Genomic DNA, 22,140 nt, shown 5'->3' with positions numbered 1-22,140 from the left:
CGTTGTGGATCACACGTGAATGCACCCAAAAATAAATAAAAAATGACTTCACTATGGCCCGTACACATGTGAACCAGCCTCTTAAGACAGAAAAGCAACACAACTACAAATCCCATTACGTACTCAAAGACCATCTCAACAGTCATCATGCCCTTCATGTCAGCACAGAAGAAAAATGCCACAATGGCTTCAATCAGCCTCGACCAAAATTCCGAGTTCATTCTCCACCAGAGGCATTTTTATCTTTAATTAGAGGAGCGAGCAGCTGTCTACAACCAAAACCTGCTCACCACCATGATGGCAGGCCTGCTCATAAACACTGACTTCAAATCCAGTCATATTCTTTCACTTCTGACAGAAAATTACTCCATTTTCCTTCATGATTAGACAATGCAGATGCAAAACTCTGCCTTCATTCGGAATGAAGTGTAACTGATTAATCGGAATCTACTTTCAATGTACAGTTTTTACAGTTTCTGTCTTGATTAAAACCCTGTGGGGTCAACATTTTAGAAAATATGCCCGACTGAAAAAAAAAGACTCTTGATACAACTTCTCACTTTGCTCTGCGTAAGAGCGCCTTTATTTCTGTGACCAGCTTTTTTCATCTTCAAGTGCACCTTCAGGCTCTCTGGACTTGCTACCTATGAAACTGACTCAGCACTTAGTCTCTTTTTCATTCTGATTAATCATTTAAGGAATTTTAAAAGGAAAAAATCACTAGTTACAGCTTTAAAATGTGATCTTCTTTCTGGTTTTCTATGATAACTGAAAAGCCAGGGTTTTGGACTGTTCATTGGACAAAACAAGACATTTGAAGACATCAGCATGGGTTCTGAGGACTTTTTTCACTTTTCTTTTTCTTACAGAAAACAATTGATCAAGAAGATAAGTGGTAGATTAGTTGCAGGCTTAGACTGGAGTGTCACAAAATGTGCTTCTCGTAGAGCCTTGCTTTTTAACTCCTCAAACCTCATGGATGCACCACCGGTAAAGTCATTACAAACTGTTGAAATCCACAGATTAGTTTACATTACTGTAGACATCCCAAAGTTTTCTAAGATACCAAACGTTCAGGCTAACTTTTGAGAAAATGTTGTGTAAAATTATGCACAAAAGATCTACAATATCCACTTGATGACACTGTGCAGCCATCTTGGATTTGAACAGTTTGAACTTTACATAGCTTCAATGAGGAGCTGGAGCAAGCTGCTAAGGAATAAAAATGATAGTGTCAGACTGTGTGGAATATGATGATTTACCACTTTAGTAGAATCACAGTGAAACTGAATGTTGAGGGGTTAATGAAACTATGGTTCCAGCTCTCTTTGGGCAAGGCACTGGGTCTGCAGTAACTTTTGCTTGGCCTCCACCAGGATGTAGATCTTCATTAGAGGAGACGGGGAAACTGATCACAGTAACCTTCACCTCTCTACCACCCTGTTCTTCACCAGTTTCATCCTCGCCTCTCTGTGTTGTTTCCCTGCTCAGCACTTTAATCTTAAAAGCGGCTGCCGCCCTGATGAGGAAGATCAAGGCAGCCCCGCACCGAGCACAGGTCACCAACTCCATCCTCGTGATCACGCTGCACGGTTATATCATTGATTTCTCTGAGATCAACCTCTGTTGTACCAAAGGGAGCTGGACATGAAGAAATGAGGTGGAGGAGGAGAACCCAACCTGTTATTTAAGTAACAGGAAGGATTTTCACAAGGTAACAACAACGTGTGGAACACAAGTCAAGGTCTTGGATGTATTGTGTTTTTTTTGTTTTTGTTTAAACTTTTTGTCTAAATTTGTCCGTCGTGTCAGATCTGGCGGGGGGAGCTTTTCTGAGAAATGAGCGAGATGAATGCTCTCTCATAGCCACAGGGAGTTGCATGACGTCAGTCGCCATTCACTGTTTGTGCACAGTTTTGTGTTTTGTTACATGCACACATATACACTCGGATGTATGAAGCAGTGTTTTTTTCCAGATGAATGCTTGCATAGATGCCTAGTTCTTAAGTAAGATAACCCTTTGGAGCAAGGCAGAGGTGGATTACATGGCTGCTGAGCCCAGAGTCACAGCCAGGGATCCAGTCAAAGTGGTGGGAGGGAAGAATGGAGGAGGGAGACAGAGTGAAAAAGATAGAGAGAGGGAGAGAAAGCGAGTGAGGGGTTTCTATTTCAAATCTCCCCAGACCCCCAAGGCACTTCCGTTCTGGCTGCATCCTCCACCAAAATAAATAATTGCCATCAAAGGAAAAGCTCTGACCATTCAGTGCTTTTCCTCATCACATACGCTGTCCTATTCATGTGCTAAAAACTCATTCAGTGCAGTTTCAAATGGCCACAAGACACACAGATTTGACAGGCTGCCAAATCAAAATTAACCAGACATCAACTTAAAAATTTGGCTCAATTAATAAAAAAAACCAAATATCCTTCCATTCCTACTGGCAATTTTTTTTATGCTCTTATATAACATCTCTATTATGTTGCTCCATGGAGAGGCTGCTTTGTAAAATTAATCTTTTCTCACTCCCTTCTCTGCAAAGACTGCCCTTAATGTTCCTCTGAATGCATCAAAAATCACACGAACAAAACCTGCACTATAAATAGAGTGTGTTTAATGCAGCAGAGCTCCACTGAAGTGGTTAAAATTGCCGTCAGTTTCATGTGGGTTGCGGTTTGTCTGTCTGTCTGTCTGTCTGTCTGTCACGCGGATCAATAGGTGGTGCTCTTGCATGGGCTGTTGAACTTTTCCCCCAGTCCTCTCCAAGTCGCACGTTCATCTTTGTGCACCAGAGCTCAAGCCGTATTTTTTTTTGTTGCATTGCTGTGTGACCAGACATTTATTATTAACAAATTGCTTACGTCATCTGACAAGTAGGGGGAAGATCATTTACGTAGACGGTGATGATGTGATTGGTCGCCGAATTAAAAGCCCCAAAAAACACCAAATGATGCCATTTGGAGAAGAAGAGGGTGTTTTTATTCATTTTGTTGGTAACTGCATGAAGAAGAGAGGGGGGATTGTCAACAAAATTACACCACCGAGGCTTGACAACGTGAAGCAGTCAGGAGCGCGCGGGCACACACACACACACACACACACACACACACACACGCGCGCAGCTTTCCGCGCGCGCAGCCGGGGCTGTGCGTCCGAGTGCGCCAGTGAGTGTGTGTTTTGAATTCAAATGCAGCAACACACCAGAGCTGCAAATGCGGAGACTGAGAGGAGGATGGCGATGATGTGTTTGAGAACGGAAGCCTTTTTTTTTTTTACCAGAGTAAAATGTATTCACAAGATGCCTCAGCCTGGCTCAGATTATCCCGGCTCTCTCACACACACTGACCCGTGATAAGTAGCCCACTTCAGAGGTATTTCAGCCGTGCCAGGGTACAATTGGCAAGATTAAGCGGGGTAATAATCATGAAAATGCACCTACCATATTGACTTCAGAGACCATGTCTATGCTGGCTATGTCTATATTCATTCCCACGGCCACAGGCGCACCTGTGAAGGAAAGGAGGCATTAACACAACATACATAAATTCTTTTTATCATGTAAATTTAACAAATTCGTGATGCGCGCTCAGGTTCCTCCACCTACAGGAGACTTGTGCATCATCAGCCCGACCAATATATATATATAGCCCATATATTCATATTTAACACGCAAATGAGTTTAAAATGCTGTTAATTTAATCTTTTTAGTGGAATAATCAAACATTGATGAACAGGATCGATCACGTTAAAAGCCTGTCTTATCTCCTCATCAAATGAAATATGCACATAATTTCTCGTAGCCTAATTGGAAAGGCCTATTTGGCTGTGAAGGGATGATTATGTAAATTAAAGCAGATTTTGCGAGTCATTAAACATGTATTGCACGTCAGGAGGGCGTGAAAACATCACATTCCGTTTTCAATTTGCTCGTTACCTCCGAAATCTGGCCTCAACCGAATGTCGTATCCTTTCATCAGTCTGTCCACTGTTTCTTTTACCAGAGGCATATTGCTCGGATCTTTGATATCCTTGACGCTGGGGAGAAAAAAGGTGGTGTAATGCAGAATAGCTTATTAATATCACACGCCAGGCACGCTTTGACAGAGGCTACATTCAAGACAGAGGACAAAAGATGCAAAAACAAGATTACCTTTGAGCCCAGACGAAAGTCACTAGTAAGGAAAAAGTCAAAATCCCAAAGTGGTTTTTCCTGATCCTCCCCATCGCAACAGTTTTTGAGGCGGTTTCGCGATGCGAGTGAGGAGAGCGCACATCCAACTTACTCCAGACGGTGCAGAGGAGCCAATGAGCGGCGCATGCGTGCAGTCAGCCCAAGATCAAAGTGTGGAGACTGATGATGGTGGATGAGCAGTTTCCATTGCAGAGAAAAATATTAAAGGGACAAGTGGTTGTGCGTAATGAAGAAACCAGGAGTTCATTTTAGGCTCGTTTTATTCTTGTGTTTGTTACATGGCAGATAAGTTTGTCTACATCCTGACAAGGTCAAACGATGGGATGCACTGCAGGGTTAGAGTGATCAAGTTAAGATCAAGTTTATTCCTTCAGGTTTTATGTTACTGGACGTATTAAGGGGCTAAAAGAGAGTAAAACTGTATCCATTACAGGTAGACACTTTATGTACAAACATCTGTGCCCAACAATCATGCACCATCCATACAAAAACTCAAAAAGAATGTCATCACCACCCATGGGTATTATATCCTACTCTTCCCTGCAATGTTTTCAGAGGACCTGCAGTGGATCTGAAAATGCAGAGGGAGCACCAGAGCGCCAGAGCAGAAAGGTGGGATGGAAAACACAATCCCACAATTCATTTTCTCAGGTTTGAGTACATTTTTGAAGCCGCGGGGAGGGATGCAAGCCTCCTCTAAATTGCCTTTGATCTTGTTGTAGTGGGAGCTGTGCTTCTGTAGAGGGCAGGCTTCTGAAAGCATTGGTTCACTGTTGCATCACCACCAGTTACAGCCATCATAGATTATATCATCCACTTCTTTTTGATGTGTTTCTTGGTTGTGTGTGTGTGTGTGTGTGTGTGTGTGTGTGTGTGCGTGCGAGCGTCATGCATACTGTATGTGTGTGGCGTCTGGTCTCAGTCCGGAGCCCCGAGAAGTTGTTGTGTGTACACGGCAGTGCTTAAAAGTGATTGAGGCCCGTCAAAGGCAGCTCTTCAGCTACTGATCAGAACACAAGTGGGCAGTGGTCGCAGCCTGTGAAATGAATAGATGTATGGCAGGAGAATAAATGAGTTTCTGATTCATTTCCTCTGTCAGATGTGACTGCTGAGAGCTTGTTCACAGAGACAGAGAGGAGGGTAAGGTGAGGCTGACTGGATGCTGAAGGTCTCTTTGGCTGTATATGCCCCCCTTTTCCAGGTCCTCTTAGTTTTTAAGATCTGCATCCCTGCAAGAACGGAACACAGCACAGCACAAAAATGTGAGAGGAGCATTATACAGGAACCTTTCTCTTCCCACATTCAGAGACTCTGCCTCTGCAGTATGCTGCACAGCCCAAACTGCTACTGTGCTCCCTGTCCTCTCAGTGCCTTCTTCAAAAGTATCAAGCGAGGGACGTGGAAAAAATATGTAAAGGGTAAAGATGTGCTGCAGATGTTCTCATGCTCTCTATCTTGTCTCTCTCATTATTCTGCAGAACGTTATAAACCAAAACAACCACAAAAATTCTCTGACAGGAACATGAGAAGCATGATGAGCAGATTTGCACTCCCCAGTGTTACATAACATACCTCTCTCTCCCCTCTGTCTCCCCATCTCTCTCTGTTTTTTTGCACTGTATCGCTCTCTTTCTTGGACATGGAGCTTTGTTTTTTACAAGTGGCTCACTTATAAGCGGGGAAGTGAATAGTCGTTTTTTCAAGCACTTAAATTACAAAGCTCTGGTTTATTTTGCTTGTGAGACCTGCTCCCCATGGAGTTTCCAAGTTGTCATTAAAATGACCCTCAGGTAAACCTTATATAAAAGAGGAGAGTGCTTGATGCACATTTTTTCTTCTCAAATTATCTGAGCACCCAGCCCTTTTTGTATTGTAAATCTGTGATGGTGATAAAAGCCACAGTGCTGGCGTCAATGCAGGAACAACGCCACCTAACATCACCCCCCCCCCCCTTTTCGCCTACAACTCCCGGGGCTGTTTCAGCATTAGAAATTATTGATGTCTTTACTGCCTAGATAAAAGTCTTTGACAAAAACTGTGGGTAGTTATTGTTCCACTGAAGCTGTCATAATTAGAGCAGAGTGAGACACGTTTGTGGCTCTTTGAGATACAAAGTAAGCATGCATAAATATCGTTCGTCCATTGTCTGTTCTTTTTTTTTTTTTCCTTTTTACCTCATTCGTACAAGAATGCTGGATGCCCTCCAAGTATGTCTTCGCTATTTTTACTGTTTTGCATGAAAGGCTTTTGGGATCTGCTGCCTTGTCACGCAAGACTCAAAAGTTTAAAACTCCAAAAGGGAAGCACATTTGTAAGACATAAACCTGGGTAAAAACATTGCGAGTGTGTATGTTCATGTCAGGGGCCATACCCAAATAGTAGGGCTGGGTCCTCCTGGGAGAAACCCTCAGGTTTGCAAAAATAAAAAGTGTTCCTGTCACAAAGACTTTTTTTCAAGTTCAGTATTTAGTATTATTCAGCTGAAACAATGTGAGGAGGTAATCTTTTTCATAGGTGGAGTTGCAGCTAGATATTGCTTTGTTTTAGGGAGTAACCAGCCAAAATGGTCGGGACTGACCTGTTGCACTCTCCACTACCTAAAGTGGAAGAACAATTAAGGAAGGATTATTGTCACAAAATCCAATGAAAAGACCAATTCCAGCTTTCTATACTTTCTAAGCTTCCCTGTCAGTAACACTTAGCCCAACGCTCATTAAAAGACATACATCTTTAAAAAAAACAGGTCGCAAATATACATATTATAAGTTTATAACCTTTTTTAAAGTCTAAGTAAAATGCTTAGACTGCTGGGTACTGTAGCTTTTATTAAACATTACTCAAACAAGTGTAAATACAGCACTTGTTGTGGACTATATATATATTCAGGTGCAGATTAATACACATTTGGCGCTCAAGTGAGTATTTATGGCCCCAGGACAGAGTACGGTATGTGAGACTGACTCAAAATAAACAGTGTACATGTTGATAGAAATAATGGCAAAGGTGTGGCTCAATGACATGTTTCTAAGTTTCTGGACCTCTATGGCACAGAGGAATAAGCTCTAATCGGTTTTGCCTACACTAACAATGCTTGCTATCAGGAACAATAGATTGTCAAACCCTTATAGCAACACCAAGATACATGTAAATGTATTAAGATAATTAAATGTGATTAACATACCTGGCCATCTCCATGGTGTCCTTGACCATGTAGATGTACCAGTAGACTAAGTTGAAGAGGGCGAAGGCCAGGGGGAAAAGGACGCGGGCGTACTTGTCGATGGGGCTGGTGCCAGCCAGCTGCGGGACTTGAGGAAAGGCTGAGCCCTGCTGGAGGAAAATCGGCAGTGGCGGAGCATCTCCTGGCTCACTGCGACTCACTGAGTGGTTTCTCCTCTTCAGGCCTTCCTGAGGGATGCTGTCAATCTGGTGCAAGGGGAGAGGGGTGATTTGGAGGAAAAGCAAGAAGAGGTGGGGTTAGAGCTAGTTTTTGTTGGTTTTTTGCTCAGTGAGAGAAAAAAGCAAATACATGTATGGTGATTCTAAGATGTTTGTATCATGTTTGTAAAGCTGGAAGTAATATTTGTTCCCACATGAGTTTTCTCTCAATGGCATGCCCACTTCACTATAGAACACAGTAGGTAGTTTGCTGGATGCCCATAGGATGGTTAGGAGATTATGCAGGGAGGAGTACTGGAGTTGTTCTCTGTTCTCACACTGAGGCTATTTTTAAAGCATCTAACCATGAGCCCTACATGTGAGACAGATCCCAGGAGGATGCTGTGGTGGCTTACTGTATTAGCATAAAGCATATGGCTAGAGATGAACAACAGCACATATTACTATTTAATGTGTGTCGTGCCCTGCATGGGAAGAATTGAAGAGGCAGGGTGACTACTTGGAAATGCATAGAAAAAGACCTCCTATCTGTGGCATGATTTCTTTTTCTCTACATCTGTGTCTGGAGCTGCTGGCTTCCTGTTCATGATCAACATCACTGCATCAAACTCTCTGTGAGGAGACTGTACTTCCATTCATGATTATTAGCTATGTAAATGAATTTGAGATGCCACATGATATAAATAACACTCCTTCTCCAAGTGATATTATAAGATGATGTTGTTGCTTTCATACCACGTTTAGGAAGACAACCTACTATCCTAGAGTCAGTTATTATGGCAGCAAATCTGGCTGTATATATACATATTTATATTTATCCCTGTTTATAACCAAGAACATGTTGCATTATTGTTCTTTCTGATCATCACTGCAGACAATCATGTTGTAATAGAAAAACATGTGGATTGCATAGAGACCAATTTCTAACAGGTATTTTTTCTATTTTGAAAAAATAGTTCAACATTTTGGTAAATGTTGAATAATACACTTTTTTTTATCAAGCATTAGACAAGACAATTCCACTCTCAAGCCTGTACGCTAAATATGTTGCTAGAGCCAGCAGCTGGTAACCTTAGCTTAGCATTAAGACAGGAAACAGGAAGAAACAGCTATGCTAAAGTAAGCTAACCGGCTGCTAGTGGTTCGTTTCATATTTACTGTACAGACATCTCTCTTGGCAAGAAAGCAAATAATCTTATTTCCCAAAATATTGAACAATTTCTGTAACCACTGAAATATACAGTACTGTGCAAAATTTTTAGGTGTGGCAAAAATGCTGTAGAATGTAAGAATGCTATCAAAAATAGACATTAAAAGATTATATTCTTTACGCAAAAGATAGTTCTTATGTCATGATCCTGTCCTGAGTTTCTCTGTGAGTTTGTTTATTTGTCAGTTCTGTATCTGTCATTAAGGTCTGTTGTGTTGTGGGTTTCTGTCCTGTCTGTGGTCTTGTATCCAGTCTTCTTGGTGTGTGTGTTTGCGTTTAGATTTGGCCCTGTCTGTTTATGTCTTGTGGAGTTGGTCTTTGTGGTTGTGACCACTGCTTGTTCTGTGTGGTGGTTCTGGTCTGATCAGTCCTGTTACCTCTGTGTCTGCCTTAGTACTTGTTCAGTTCTGTTCCTTTCTCTCATGTGTTAGTTCTGTACCATCATGCTTGGGTTCTGTCTGTTTGCTAGATGTCAATTTATGTTCTCTGCCAGTTTCATTAATTAATCTGATTTTGATCATTCTGCTTTAGTCTCTGTGTAGCCTTTATTATTTTATTCGTCCACATCTTTAAGTTACTTAGTATCTGTCTTGTCTCGTATCTTAGTTCCTAGTTCGGTGTCTTAGTTATTAGTCATGTACCTTTAGTTCATGTCTTAAGTGTTTACTCCTGGTCGGTTTACTTCTGTGTTGTTTTGCCCATGTCGACTCTGAGTTCTGTTTAATCTTAGCTTCAGTCTGTGTTCCTTGTTGGTGTTAGTTTATTTGTGATCTGTCTGCTTGTGTCTGTCTTAGTTTATTTATATTACTCTGATATGTTTAGTATTTTGTAACATGTCTTCTGTCTTTTCCCCCAGTAATCTGCCTGCCTGCCAGTCTCTCTGTTTTTGCCCTGCTGTCTGCCTGCATGCATTGTTAGCCTTGATCGCTGTCACCTGTATTACTCCCGCCCTGCTCGTTAATCCCTGGTGTATATATGTTTGGTTTTTCTGTTCAGTCCCTGTCCAGTCATTGTTGTATGATGTGTGTTCTACCATGTTGGCTATTGCCAGTTACCAGTACCTGTGAGTTTTGTTTTGTTTTGCTTTGCCTGGTGTGTTGGTTAAATAAACCCTGGAACTGAATCGCTGCTCAAAGTGTCGTGCATTTGGGCTCTCACCTGCTTTGCGCACCCTCGACCTTGACATCTTAATGACTTTCGCTGTATGTTTGGGGTTGTTGTCATGCTGCAGAATAAATTTGGGGCCAATCAGATTCCTCCATGATGGTAGTGCATGATGAATAAGTATCTGCCTGTATTTCTTAGCACTGAGTAGGCCATTAAAGGATAATGGTGGATAAGTTTGGAGCTGCTTTTCTGCAAATGGAGTTGGATATTTGGTCAGAATTAAAGGATAATTTCTTCACATATTTGGTTTAAAAATTACTAGTAGGTACAAAAGGCTTTTATAATCTGTGCAGACAGCAGCCACCAACTGGCTGCAGTGGCTGCAACGTATTTGTTTTCCATTCGCAATTACGTCCACAAGTAGTGCTTCTTTTTGCTACTAACAGGATCAAACCAGGTGTCTGACAACATCATGGAAAGGATCCCTACAAATGACTCCCGGTAACACCCTCTGTATTGAACAAGAAACGGAAGTCTCGCACAAGGACAATTCTCAAGTTGTTGCAGGAAACGTTGGTGGAAACAAGAGAGAGGAGTTTGTTGTGTATGTATAGGAATTGCGAGCAAGACTTCATTTCCTAACGCTTCTCGAACACAACAAACTCCTCTCTCCAACTCTGACTCACATTTCCACTGGAGTCTTTCTGCAAAAACACAATACTATACTCAGGTTTAAAAATACCGAAATAATCCTTTAATTCTGACCAAATCTCTAACTCCGTTCACAGAAAAGCAACCCCAAACTTGCAAGGAACCTCCACCATGCTTCACTGTTGCCTGCAGACACTCATTCTTGTACCACTCTCCAGCCCTTCGCCAAACAACCTGCCTTCTGCTACAGTCAAATTGTTCTGATTTTGACAGTTCAGATCAGTCCAGAGCGCCATGCATAGTTCAGTCGCTTGGCCTTGTTTCTTTGTTTCTTGTGTCGCAGGTATGGCCTTTTGGCTGTAAGTTTTCCATGAAGGCCACTTCTTTCCAGACTTCTCCGGACAGTAATTAGGTGTACCAATGTCCCACTGTTTTCTACCAATTCTGAGCTGATTCTTTGTGCTTCTTCAAAAGAGCTTGGACAGCACATCTGGAAACCCCTGTCTGCCTTGAAATGTCTGCCTGGGAGAGACTTGCTGATGCAGTATGACTACTTTGTGTATTGTTGCTGTGCTCAGTCTTGCCATGGTGCATGACTTTTGACAGTAAACTGTCTTCAGCAACCTCATGTTGTTACCTGTGTTTGGTTGTTCCTCACCCAGTTATATTCCTCCTACACAGTTGTTTCTGTTTCAGTTAATGATTGTGTTTCAACCTAACATGCGTACAAAATGAATGTGCAATGAATTTATCCTTCATTATCAATATAAATTCAGAAGCTCACCGAAATTGTGTCGCTATCTTCGCTGCCAGTAGCCAACACCTCAAGCTTGTCTTGTCTAGCTTTCTGCTTCTTCAGACGATGGGCCTGGATGGTGGCAAAGTAGTTTACTGCTGCAAACTCGATGAGAGCTGACGCCACGAAGGCAAAACACACAGCAATGAACCAATCCATGGCAGTGGCATAGGCTACTTTGGGAAGTGACTGACGGGCACTGATGCTCAAGGTGGTCATGGTCAGCACTGTGGTGATGCCTGGAGGAAGACAAGCATTTATTAAACAAAGAAATGGAGATGTATTATAATATCAAACATGATTAGCACACATTGATTGGTGGGAGAAGGGGCATACCAGCAACTGTGCGTGCAGGAACAGACTCTTTGTTGATCCAAAAAGAGACTTGTGACAGCACAACAACCATTATAAGAGGGATGTAAGTCTGTATGAGGTAGTAGCCCAGCTTCCTCTGGAGATAAAAATGGACCACCTGCACAGAGTAGTGACCTGCAAGATAAACAGCATGTGTGAAGAAAGCAACCCCTGAGGGACAGAGTAGGGTAGCATAGAATGAATGCCCTTGTCTGCCCTTGAAACAGAATAGCTGCTGAGGGAGAAACATATAGATATGTTGCTGCTGTTAGGACTGGACTAGCCAGCTAACTGTAAGACAGCATGTGAGAGACAAGAGCAAGGAAGAGAGGAAGGGCAAAAATGAGGAGGGAAGGAGGAGGGAGAACAGCAGACATTTGGAAATAGGATAAAGTCAAGAGAAAGGCGTGAGTGAGGAGGGGGGCAGGAGGAGATCATGCAGTGTCACTGTGCGCATGCAGACATTCACAGACGAAAAACATGCTGCATCATGCACACACACACACACACACACACATATATACAGAGGTTCTCCCTCTCTCTCTCTCTGGGTATCTCTACATTTTGGAGCCTGCCTCGTCCTTTTTCTCTATTCCAGGAATCTGCTGGGTTCACAGCAGGGGAGTACTTCTGCTTCTGGTGAAAAGAGAAAATGCACACACACACACACACACACACACACACACACACACACTACTCCATCCTTCCTCCTCTCTGTCAGTGCATTCACTGGGCTTTAAACCCCATAGTTCTTTTTTAAGGCATGCATTAGGCCTGGCCACTTAAGCATCTTACTGTAGAAGCTGCTCAAGGAAGTCTTTGCTTTTTATATCAACTCCACTGTGGCGGTGTAATGAATTGCAGAATTTGCAGAATTTCCTGAGACTCATTTGAGCTCTGTCTTCTCTTAGATTCATCAGCTCATGAGAATTTCTTCAAATGAACCTTCTAACTTTGGGTACGACTGTTAAAGGTGTCCTTATAAGACGAGCAATGTGATAGCTGACAATGAGAGTTACCTGTGTTTGATTTGAATATCTCACTGGACAACGTCTGTCCCACCAGATCATACTGCAGAAGACTCATGGACTCCATGGGACACTCGACAGATGCTATCGGTCCCTTCCTCCAAGTGAACATGATTTCACTGCTTGTATAGGCATCTAAAAATGCGGTGACAGGAAAGACTTTTTTACAAACTCAAAGGTTAGACACATTTGTGAATTATGGATGTTATTATTCCTTCTGTTTTTGAGCACATGTAATACTTACAGCTTCCAAACCTGAGAGGACAGGCGTGGCCGTCCATGGGGAAGTCCATCAGTCTCATTGGACACTCTGCGCTTATTGTCAGTCTAACAGCAGGAGACAAGCCTGAGTTATCCTTTCATATAAACCTAATGTCCTCAAAAGATCTTGACAACAAAACAATAACTGTACAATGTAGGATCACCTCATGGTGTAGAGGACAGTCCCGTTCTGCATGATGCGGAAGAGTTTGTTAGGTGTGGTCGTGTTATGAGAAATGGACTTCCTGGAGTTTCTGAAGAAAGTGTCTGGTGTCCAGATCTTGTCCACCATGCGATTGTTGAGCCGCAAGATGTCAGTGTGGCCCTCAAATTTTAGTCGCTCGTCAACCCACATCTGACGGAAGAACATGTCCATGGTGTACTCCTGACACATGAACATAACCCGTTATATCAAGTAAAACTTTGTGTTCTATGAACCCTATTATCCTAGCTTTAAACTTAGATCTTTGTCCACTCCAAACACTTAATCCCCGTCATTCATCAGCATGCATAATAATGTAGAGCCATTTTAACTTGCAGTGGAAGGTGAGGAGAGATGACGAGGCAATGATGGATGCCACTCATCCCAGATAATCATTAATCAATCCATTCAGCCATTCCCTCTGTCTGACATGTTGTCATATTGATTTAGAGGCCATCAATAATGGAGTTATAGGGCTGGTCAAACAGATTAAAGCTCATTAGATGGTCTCATGGCAGATTGCCCATAAGGCAGGCGTTCAGTGGTCACTGAAGCACTGTTATCTCCTACAGTTAGCACACATACATCTCCTTACAGCAGTAGTAGCTTACCATCTCAACATCTGAAACGGGTCCAAAGCTAGTGACAAAGATGTCTGTTTTCACCTCGGTGACACCACCTGCAACAGTAATTTGAAAAATACACAATAACACAAGATGCACATAAATAATCCAGCGCAATGTATGTACTTTATCTAATAAATATACAGGTACGTCTTTAGACAAGGCTAAAGCCTTGTTAAATCCTAATTTAACATCTGAATTACCTCCAGATCCAGGTCGCAGTCTGTTGTCATAACCATCCAAAAGTCGATCCAGAATGCGAGTGATGTTGTCCGAATCAATCTTCTCATTTCCACTTACATTACCAAGACTGCAGAGAAACAAAATTTAAAACTTCCAGGCTTATTGTACTCTGACCCATGTTCAAGCAGAGAGGAAAGACTTACCTTATCCAGCAGATAAAAGTAACTAGATTTAATGTCAGGACAGCCATCCTGGGCAGCATTTATCACCAAATTTGCAGTCAACTCTCTGAGAAACTCATTCTTAAAAAGAATAGTCTGTGAGGGCAGTGAAATAATTGTGCTAGCGTCTTAAGAGTTGTTAAAGTGACTGGTAGGTATGCATAAGGACACGGGATACACTGAGGCGAGAACAGTAATCTAATTAACAGATTAGTAAATGCGCTCCATTTTTAGACAAACAGTGAATTCTGGTTTCCTTTACAGCCAAAGTAAAATAACGAAAACAAACAAAAAACCAAAGCCAATGCAACTCATCAGTTTACACTATGACAATAAATTGCTGCGTGTGTTTTATGAGAGCAGTTTTTCTTGTTGTAGTTCATGTTATCAGACAGCAGATGGCGGCACAATGTTGTTCACAACCGGAAGCGAAATCCACGCTGAAAGGAGAAGAAGTTTCGAGAGTGTGATGGACAGAATAACAACAGTTGATGTGAGAAGCAGTCGATAAAGATTGACCGAGTAGCGAAATGTTAGCATAATTTCTCTGCCAGCCAGATATAGTGTAGCTTGCTAAGGTAGCTAGCTGGCGTTAGCCGACCAGTCAGCCGGTTTGAAGCCGCAGCATGTCAGTGCACTTCGAGGAGAGGAGCGGTGTCGTGCCCTGCAAGACACCCTGGGGATCCTGGTATCAGACCATGGACGAGGTTTTCATCGAAGTCAACGTGCCTCAGGGGACGTGTGCTAAGGACGTCAAGTGCCTTTTGGGGACCCGAGACATCGAGCTGCGTGTCAAAGGGGACGAGATATTCAAGGTAAGCTCCTGAAGTTAAGCTTGCAACTTCTCTCAACTCCCAATCATCAATAGATAAAGAAGAGTAAATAAAGAAGAAGATCTCCTTAACGTTACGTTTTTTGAATCAGTTTTGTCTGCCTTTTGGTAGACAGAAAGTAAAATATGTGATTCATGAAGTCCATCCACTGTCCAACAAACAACATCTGGTAACGTTAGCAGAAGACTACTTTGTGTATACATGTCACATGAAATACTTTTCAGTTTTATAATATATAACTTAGTTATAACCTTTTTTATACAGTCTATGGTTATAACTTGCATTTAAAGTGGCAGTGTTACTTACGGCTGACATTTGGACATTTCAGAGCAGGAAAAGCCAAGGCTTAATGAGTAACATTAATGATGGCTGTATTACGTTCAGGTGAGCCAGTGCTAGCTCACTGGAAAGGCCTCCTGCGACAAGTAATGGAACAGAGCCATCGTTAATACTGGATGTCCCACTGGTGCTTTTGCTGACTTAACAAGTCAAACTATCTGCTGTGAAAAAGGACTGTTGTCCACATATAAAGTCAGTCTGTTCTTAATTCAGTACAACACCATTGCCCATGGCTTCGTCTCCTTGACCAGATTAACACCATGGATGATAACTCACCAGAACTGTAAAATCACCATTCATGCAAGAGAAAAAAGGAGTTGCTCAATTTTGAACGATATGTGATAATATAGAATGTGAATATATAGACACATTAATCTCATAATCTCTACTTTGTGCCTTCTGTCAGGGAAAGTTGTTTGACACAACCATGTCAGATGAGGCTACATGGACACTTGGTAGGTTGTATACCTCTAAGTAACATTCTCAGACTTGAGTTGGACTTTATTGTGCAAAAGCCACTGTTATCTCACTCCTTTTTAACTTTTTTTCTGCTTAGAGGACAAGTGTCTCATCCAGATCATTCTGATGAAGACTAACAGAGAGGCAGGGAACTGCTGGTCCTCCCTGCTGGAGGGGGAGTACTGTGCAAACGCCTGGGTCCAGGACCAGATGCAGAGAAAGCTCACACTGGAGAGGTTCCAGCGGGAGGTTAGTTTGACCAATTGCCATCTGAAAGGTTTTGGTGTATGTTGCCAAGATATTTCAAGTTATCAGAGGCACACCTCTCTCCCTTTAAACATGGCCACAGCCTTGTAAGTTTGTTATCCAGGGGCTTATAAGTTGTAACAAATTGTTTTATAATTTACTAATGCTTTTTTTAATGAGCTATAGCCATTAATGATTACACATTTTGGGTTAAAAAGAGTTCAAAGATACAGTAGTTTGGGGGAATTTTACTGTTTTTCTCACTTTTATTCAGTCACAAACTAATAAATTGATTAGAACAGGCATTTTTATGTATTTGGTGTAGTCTTAAATTATGTCAAGCAGCAATATTAATGATCTTGGCTCAGTTGTTGATTGCTCAAATAACATAATCATGATCCCATAAGAATGGGGGTGGTAGGCCTATAGTATCAGACTTTGAAAGCCAATCAACAAGGAATTTTAACAAATTGGCAACCCAAAATTTGCTCTTATTAATGGCTTTTGACTGTTCTATAATGCATTAGTAAATTAATAAAACCATTATTTACAGTGTATAAACCCCTAATAGTGTACCTTATTAGAGACTGGATTACATCACTTTGCTGCAGTTTCACCAATGAAATGTAACTGGTGTGGTGTAGGGATGTTATGAGATGAGCAAAGCAACAGCAGATGTGGACTTTGTCCCTTCACACTTGAACACTGCTTCTGAAACTTAAGTAAAAGTTAGTGGAGGGAAGTCAGATATGAATTCACCCTTAGAGCATCAGATATTTTACAGTGTGAATTTGTAAATTGTATGCTAACAACAGGGTTCCTGCTTATGAATTAATTGCACTTCTTCTTTGCTAGAATCCCGGATTTGACTTCAGCGGCGCAGAGATCTCTGGGAATTTCGCTGGTGGCGGTCCGGACTTTTCCAGTTTACAGAAGTGACTGATGCCATGATCTCAAACCTGTTACATGTTGGAGATGTCACTTCTACCCGAACACTACTGAGGACATCCAGAACATGCAGAGGAGCAGCGTATTCATCAGCTCTCTTGCGAGAAAAACATTTGCCTTCAGAACTGAGCGGTTTACCAGACTGTTGTTAGACAGAGACACTTTTCAGAGCAGCCCCGTCTGGTTTCTCTTGGCTGTGAGGGACAGATTTTATTTAGGCCTAATTTGGCAACTTCATGGGAACTGTTCTATCTGCTTGTAAGAAGCCTGTGAGATGGGCTGTCTTTTAATAATAAGAATGCACACAGCAATAGCTTTTCAATAAAGTTTTATTGAAAGGTTTAAGCACATAGGTTAACCAGATGGTGTACTCAATTAGCCATTCTGAACACATTTTTATTTTCGTCACTAAAACAAACTTAAACTAGACAGGGAACCTGGCAAATAAAAATGCAATCCACATTTCAATCCACATTTCCACTGCAATGATGTTTTTTTGTGTTCTCTGCATAATTGACATAACTGAAATCAATACACATGGTGCTTCACTCTGTGTACACAAATCAAGAATCTGTGAAAACAACTCATCTGTAACTGCTGACCATTTCAGCTCTTGTAGTATGGTTAGCCATACATGACGGGACTAGCCTTCACTGGAGAAAACCAGAGCTCCTTCGCCATATCAAAACAAAATAAAAAACATCGTCACCTTGGGTAGGAGTGTGCATTCAGGACAGTTTAGCAACCTAGGGTGAGAGTTAAGGATTTTGGGCCCGATTTCTTGGTTCCATTTTTGCTGTTCACAAAATCCTTCTCCCTCCTCTTCCACATGGTGGACTGAGGACCTAGGTGGTTCTATACTTATTAGCTTAAAACCAGCAACCCGTTCCAGGAAATACCAAACACCTTGGTACGGATTTAAACAAGAACATACTGTACACTTGTGCAAGCAACTCAACCAAGAAAGTAAAACTTAGCAGGATGGTAGTGGATGAACCTTTCTGATGAAGCATTACTCCTGGTCACTGGGGCTGATAAAATACAGTGCGCTTGATCATTGGATGACAAACAAACAACCTTGGGGGAAAACTGTAACATCTTTAGCTTTTCCTTAAAGAAATCCACCATCACAGATGAAGATCTGTAAGGAAAATAACAAGCTGTAACGATGGGGAGACCATACTGCAAGAAAGTCACCTTAAAGTTGCATCCAATCAGAGAAAAACGATAATTTGGGGACAGCTGTAATTTTTCACTGCATGTAAGGTCACCCATTTGTACCCCCAGGTTTAATAAGCTGACTCAGGTATGGTGGGAAGATGACTGATTTTGTAGTAGCTGTGCTTCAGCTGTCGTGCAGTTCTTCCCGAAATAGTCCAGCGAAGCCTGTGGCTGTTAGGCCTGGAGCACTTGGTGGTAGCATATTCAGCCAAACATTTTCCAACCAACTCTCGCACACAAACCAAGTCCCCGTCTCTGATCTGCAAGAAGAAACATGTGGGGGGAAAAAAAGAAATAGTTAATGGATATCTGTTCCATATCTCAGTGGTAAAGAATTTCATAACATTAAGCAACCTTTGGACTCTAACCAAACAAAGCTACACCAAAACTACTTAAAACCAAACATATTACTTTTGAGTTTTTCCAGTGCAGAACATATTTTATGGTGATAAGAAGTTGGTAACGGTTGGTACTTACGTTCAGCTGCTGCTGAAGACTTTTCAGGGCCTCTGGTATTTTGTCAGTGTGCTCAGGGTCATGTTCTTCCTGGGCCTCAAAGCACAGGAGAGCCATGGCAAGCAAAGATGGCTGCAGAGAAACAGAGATTCTCAATCACATAGTAAAGATGTTTTTTTTTTAAAAAAGGCACGGAAAACAAGAAAAGACATTTAGATAGTGAAAATGCTCAAAACAGATGGCCTACTTTACTCGAAACTACCACTACAAATGATTACTATACAACATAAAAGCAGTTTTGATTAGATTTTTAGCAAAGTGGAACTGGTGGAACTGCCACTTTGACATTATGAATTCGTGGCCTACCTTTATTTTGGAGAAGACAAATGAGCAATGACAGGCTTTCAGCTGGGCCTCCAGTCTCTCAAGGCTCAATATCTGCTTGCTGGAAAAAGGAAATGCTGTTAGTGTCAAGACCGCAACTTATATACAAGATGAATGCGAGGCAGATCTCACTAGATTAGACATCAATCTGCTTCAGTCAATTTAGTGACAAAAAGATGACGCAAGTGCAACGCCCTAACAACACTGGTGATGTTTTGAATAGATGATTTATTTTCTAGCACCCAAAAATCTACATGATTCAAATAGGACCTTGCCTTTTGGCAGTAATAATTTTTTTGGCCAGTGTTCTCTTTAAAGCCAAATATGAGAAGACACATTTTAGAAGAGTAAATATAATCTTGTTGAGTCATGGTTCAGCCCTGCAGGTTGATGTGACCGTCTGTCCTTACCTCTCAGAGTCGAGCTGCTCCTGGATGTGGCTGTGAAAGAGGCGGAGAAAGCGGAGGGCTGTGGGGGCCTTCACCTTCCAGTAGAGTTTCTCCATGATGATCTTCTCCATCCTCATCATGTCAGACACCGTAAAGCGATTCTGACTGATGCGGATCAGGTCGTTGGCCAGAGGCACATTCTTCTCCTCTTCTGCGGACTTCACTGCAATGTAGAAGCAGCACAGGCCCACACAGGACAGGTGCTTTGGCTGAATCTGTGGAGGACAGGGAAAGGAAATTAGATTATAGAACAACCTTTATTGTTTTAGCAAACTGGAACTTACTATTAGGGCATGAATGTATTTACAAACCTTCATTACAGAGAGGAATCGATCTAGCAAGCTGATAGCCAGGGAGAAGGTCTCAGAGCTGAAACCAAAGAACCTGGTCAGAGAGAGCAGGTCTTTCACTTCCAGCTCCCTCAGTCTGGTGGTCATCCTGAGGCCATTGTCCTGGGAGCCCTCAATGAGCCTCAAGCCGCTCAGCTTTGGTTGGTATCGGCCCTCCAGATCCGTCAGGGACTTCAGCTGAACTGCAAAGGACTGTGCTCCGGGTCCTGTCACTGTGTCGATCATCTGTTCATGTAGGGGAAATAGAGCTAAATAATACTGACTAAAATCAAACTGAAACACATCATCTTTTAACATCAACAGACATCAAGTCTCACAACTTAGAATGCGACAAGATTGTGTTTAAAGAAAAACTTTAAAAATGTATGGAATACATTTTAACCAGTCACTTAACTACCTATTGGCCCTTACTTTTACAATATAGGCGTTTCTAATGCGCATGTCTACAGATGCTTTAATAAGACATTGTGTTGGGCGATGTCGTCTCTAACCATTTCAATCTGCTGTAACTGTGAATATATGTTACAAGTTTGCATTTGTAAACTAAGACCAGAAAAAGACAGCACTTACACAATATTGAGACAACCAAACCCCATATTCCATCTAGCCTTTTATGGTGTATCAATAAATGGGCACCAAATGTCAACTCTCTGATGTAATTTATATTATGGCCCAATGGGGGGGGAAAAATATATAAAACAATAAATAAAATCTAATATATGTATGGACCCAACATATAGTGTCTACAGTGTCAGCTGCACTTCAATAAGAAAATGGTTAAACACACTTCAGCTTATACAAATAGTGTAGTTCACCAACAACAACAGACTTGGTTAAGGGCGTAAGTTATGCATTGCTCAGGAGTAACGTTATCTGAGTCATGGCAGTGTTTCCAAATTTGTCAGTCATCATGTAACAAGCCTTTCCCTAACAGCTGTCACTGAGCAGGACTCAACTGGACTGGACTGGTGGTGGTGGTGGTTACAACACACCATGGAAAGTTTCTCACAACTTGTAATAGCAATTCCTCACATTTAAGTTAATACAAGGTTCTTACAATATATAATTCATTCGGCTTGACAAACATGTTGGAAAGTCTGGGCACAACAGTCGGATTTATATCAAAAGGATCAGGCCTTGAATGAGGCAGGGCAGGACCATCGACATGTCGGGACATGTCCCTGCCATACTCACCAATGGAGAGCTAGCTAACACAGAGCCTGATGACAATAACAAAGCCAAGTGATATAACTCCTAAAATCCAATAACTGTGGCCAAAGCTATCAAGACACAGAACTGCGGGCATTAATCCAGTTTAACGTAGTGCTAAATGAAGGTAAAATGACAAACTCATCCGACGTTAACATGGTAACTATTAGCTACAACCGCTAACGTTAACATAACCGCTAGCGTTACATCCATTTTCATGTTCATAGCGTTACTTTAGTTTATTTTAAGCTACCGAGAGCTACATGTTTCAAGGCTTTAAATCCACAAATATCACTTTATGGTTAGTTAACATCATATAAATGGAAGATTAGTTAACGTTAACTTACCTTGAATCAAGTTACGCTGTCTTTATTATAACGAAAAATCAGCTGTGGAAAAAAAAAAAATACAACCTCCGCGCTCTTTAGATAAGCGAGTGAAAAGAGGTTTAAAACACAAGAATGTGTAAGTATGAACTTTCACTAAAGAAAGTTTTAAGCATAGGTTAATTTTTGCCTATGCACACCCCCTACCCTCGGCGTAAGGTGATGGGGAAAAGGGCCGTTCAGGTTTTAATGCAGGCATAAAACCAAGCCCATGCCCAAACATGCTGAGGTTTCATTGGCTATCGACGGATGACGCTGCTAGCTCTAAATCTCAATTGGATATACGTCCAGCCAGTCACAATGAAATCCCGCCTTTTACAGGTTTAAGGGCCAATCGTAGTTAGGGAGGCGGGACATTGCGACCTACTGTGTCGCTTCTCTTACATTGGCAATAAAATAAAACAAATTCAGTAAAATTACGTTTACTTTTAACAATAAAGCAGAACAACAGACAACGATATAAATTAATACAGTTAATCACAGTGTGCGTCCAATAAAAGAGGCCAAGAGAGGGGGAGAAAACAACAAAAAACTTAAGTGAATTTTCTGGAAAACGGCAGCATTTCTTAAAATGTCATAGGCCAAACTTGAGAACACAATGCTTTCTCTTCTTACTAAATGGAGACCGACTGACA

The 22,140-nt window shown here is 41.7% G+C and overlaps 4 protein-coding genes across 4 annotated transcripts in view; 1 reads left to right on the top strand and 3 right to left on the bottom strand.

The window, feature by feature from the left end:
- The window catches only part of gabrb2a (gamma-aminobutyric acid type A receptor subunit beta2a), a 29,230-nt gene extending 24,954 nt beyond the window's left edge, over positions 1 to 4,276 (bottom strand). The window contains exons 1-3 of the mRNA XM_046029768.1: positions 4,149 to 4,276; positions 3,933 to 4,033; positions 3,438 to 3,505 (exon numbers count right to left, since the gene is read on the bottom strand). Coding sequence (XP_045885724.1) covers positions 3,438 to 3,505; positions 3,933 to 4,033; positions 4,149 to 4,222 — 243 coding nt within the window. The 5' untranslated portion in view covers positions 4,223 to 4,276. The remainder of the gene's footprint in view (positions 1 to 3,437; positions 3,506 to 3,932; positions 4,034 to 4,148) is intronic.
- A 156-nt stretch (positions 4,277 to 4,432) lies between these two features.
- gabra6a (gamma-aminobutyric acid type A receptor subunit alpha6a) lies at positions 4,433 to 15,145 on the bottom strand. The gene is made up of 10 exons (XM_046029769.1): positions 14,208 to 15,145; positions 14,025 to 14,131; positions 13,810 to 13,877; positions 13,161 to 13,381; positions 12,980 to 13,062; positions 12,727 to 12,870; positions 11,690 to 11,842; positions 11,342 to 11,592; positions 7,372 to 7,616; positions 4,433 to 5,419 (listed from the first exon to the last, which is right to left on the bottom strand). The coding sequence occupies exons 1-10, from the start codon at positions 14,264 to 14,266 to the stop codon at positions 5,398 to 5,400; spliced, it is 1,353 nt and encodes a 450-aa protein (XP_045885725.1). The 5' UTR covers positions 14,267 to 15,145; the 3' UTR covers positions 4,433 to 5,397.
- On the top strand, positions 14,658 to 17,522 carry nudcd2 (NudC domain containing 2). The gene is made up of 4 exons (XM_046029776.1): positions 14,658 to 15,040; positions 15,804 to 15,852; positions 15,954 to 16,105; positions 16,958 to 17,522. The coding sequence occupies exons 1-4, from the start codon at positions 14,852 to 14,854 to the stop codon at positions 17,039 to 17,041; spliced, it is 474 nt and encodes a 157-aa protein (XP_045885732.1). The 5' UTR covers positions 14,658 to 14,851; the 3' UTR covers positions 17,042 to 17,522.
- Positions 17,362 to 21,668, bottom strand: ccng1 (cyclin G1). The gene is made up of 6 exons (XM_046029775.1): positions 21,467 to 21,668; positions 19,872 to 20,135; positions 19,522 to 19,775; positions 19,094 to 19,172; positions 18,749 to 18,859; positions 17,362 to 18,531 (listed from the first exon to the last, which is right to left on the bottom strand). The coding sequence occupies exons 2-6, from the start codon at positions 20,133 to 20,135 to the stop codon at positions 18,340 to 18,342; spliced, it is 900 nt and encodes a 299-aa protein (XP_045885731.1). The 5' UTR covers positions 21,467 to 21,668; the 3' UTR covers positions 17,362 to 18,339.
- Positions 21,669 to 22,140: the final 472 nt, after the last annotated feature.

This window comes from Micropterus dolomieu, linkage group LG19 (genome assembly GCF_021292245.1).
Source record: "Micropterus dolomieu isolate WLL.071019.BEF.003 ecotype Adirondacks linkage group LG19, ASM2129224v1, whole genome shotgun sequence".
Taxonomy (NCBI): Eukaryota; Metazoa; Chordata; class Actinopteri; order Centrarchiformes; family Centrarchidae; genus Micropterus; species Micropterus dolomieu.
Note: the sequence above shows the minus strand (reverse complement) of the source record. Positions and strands in the feature narration are given on the sequence as shown.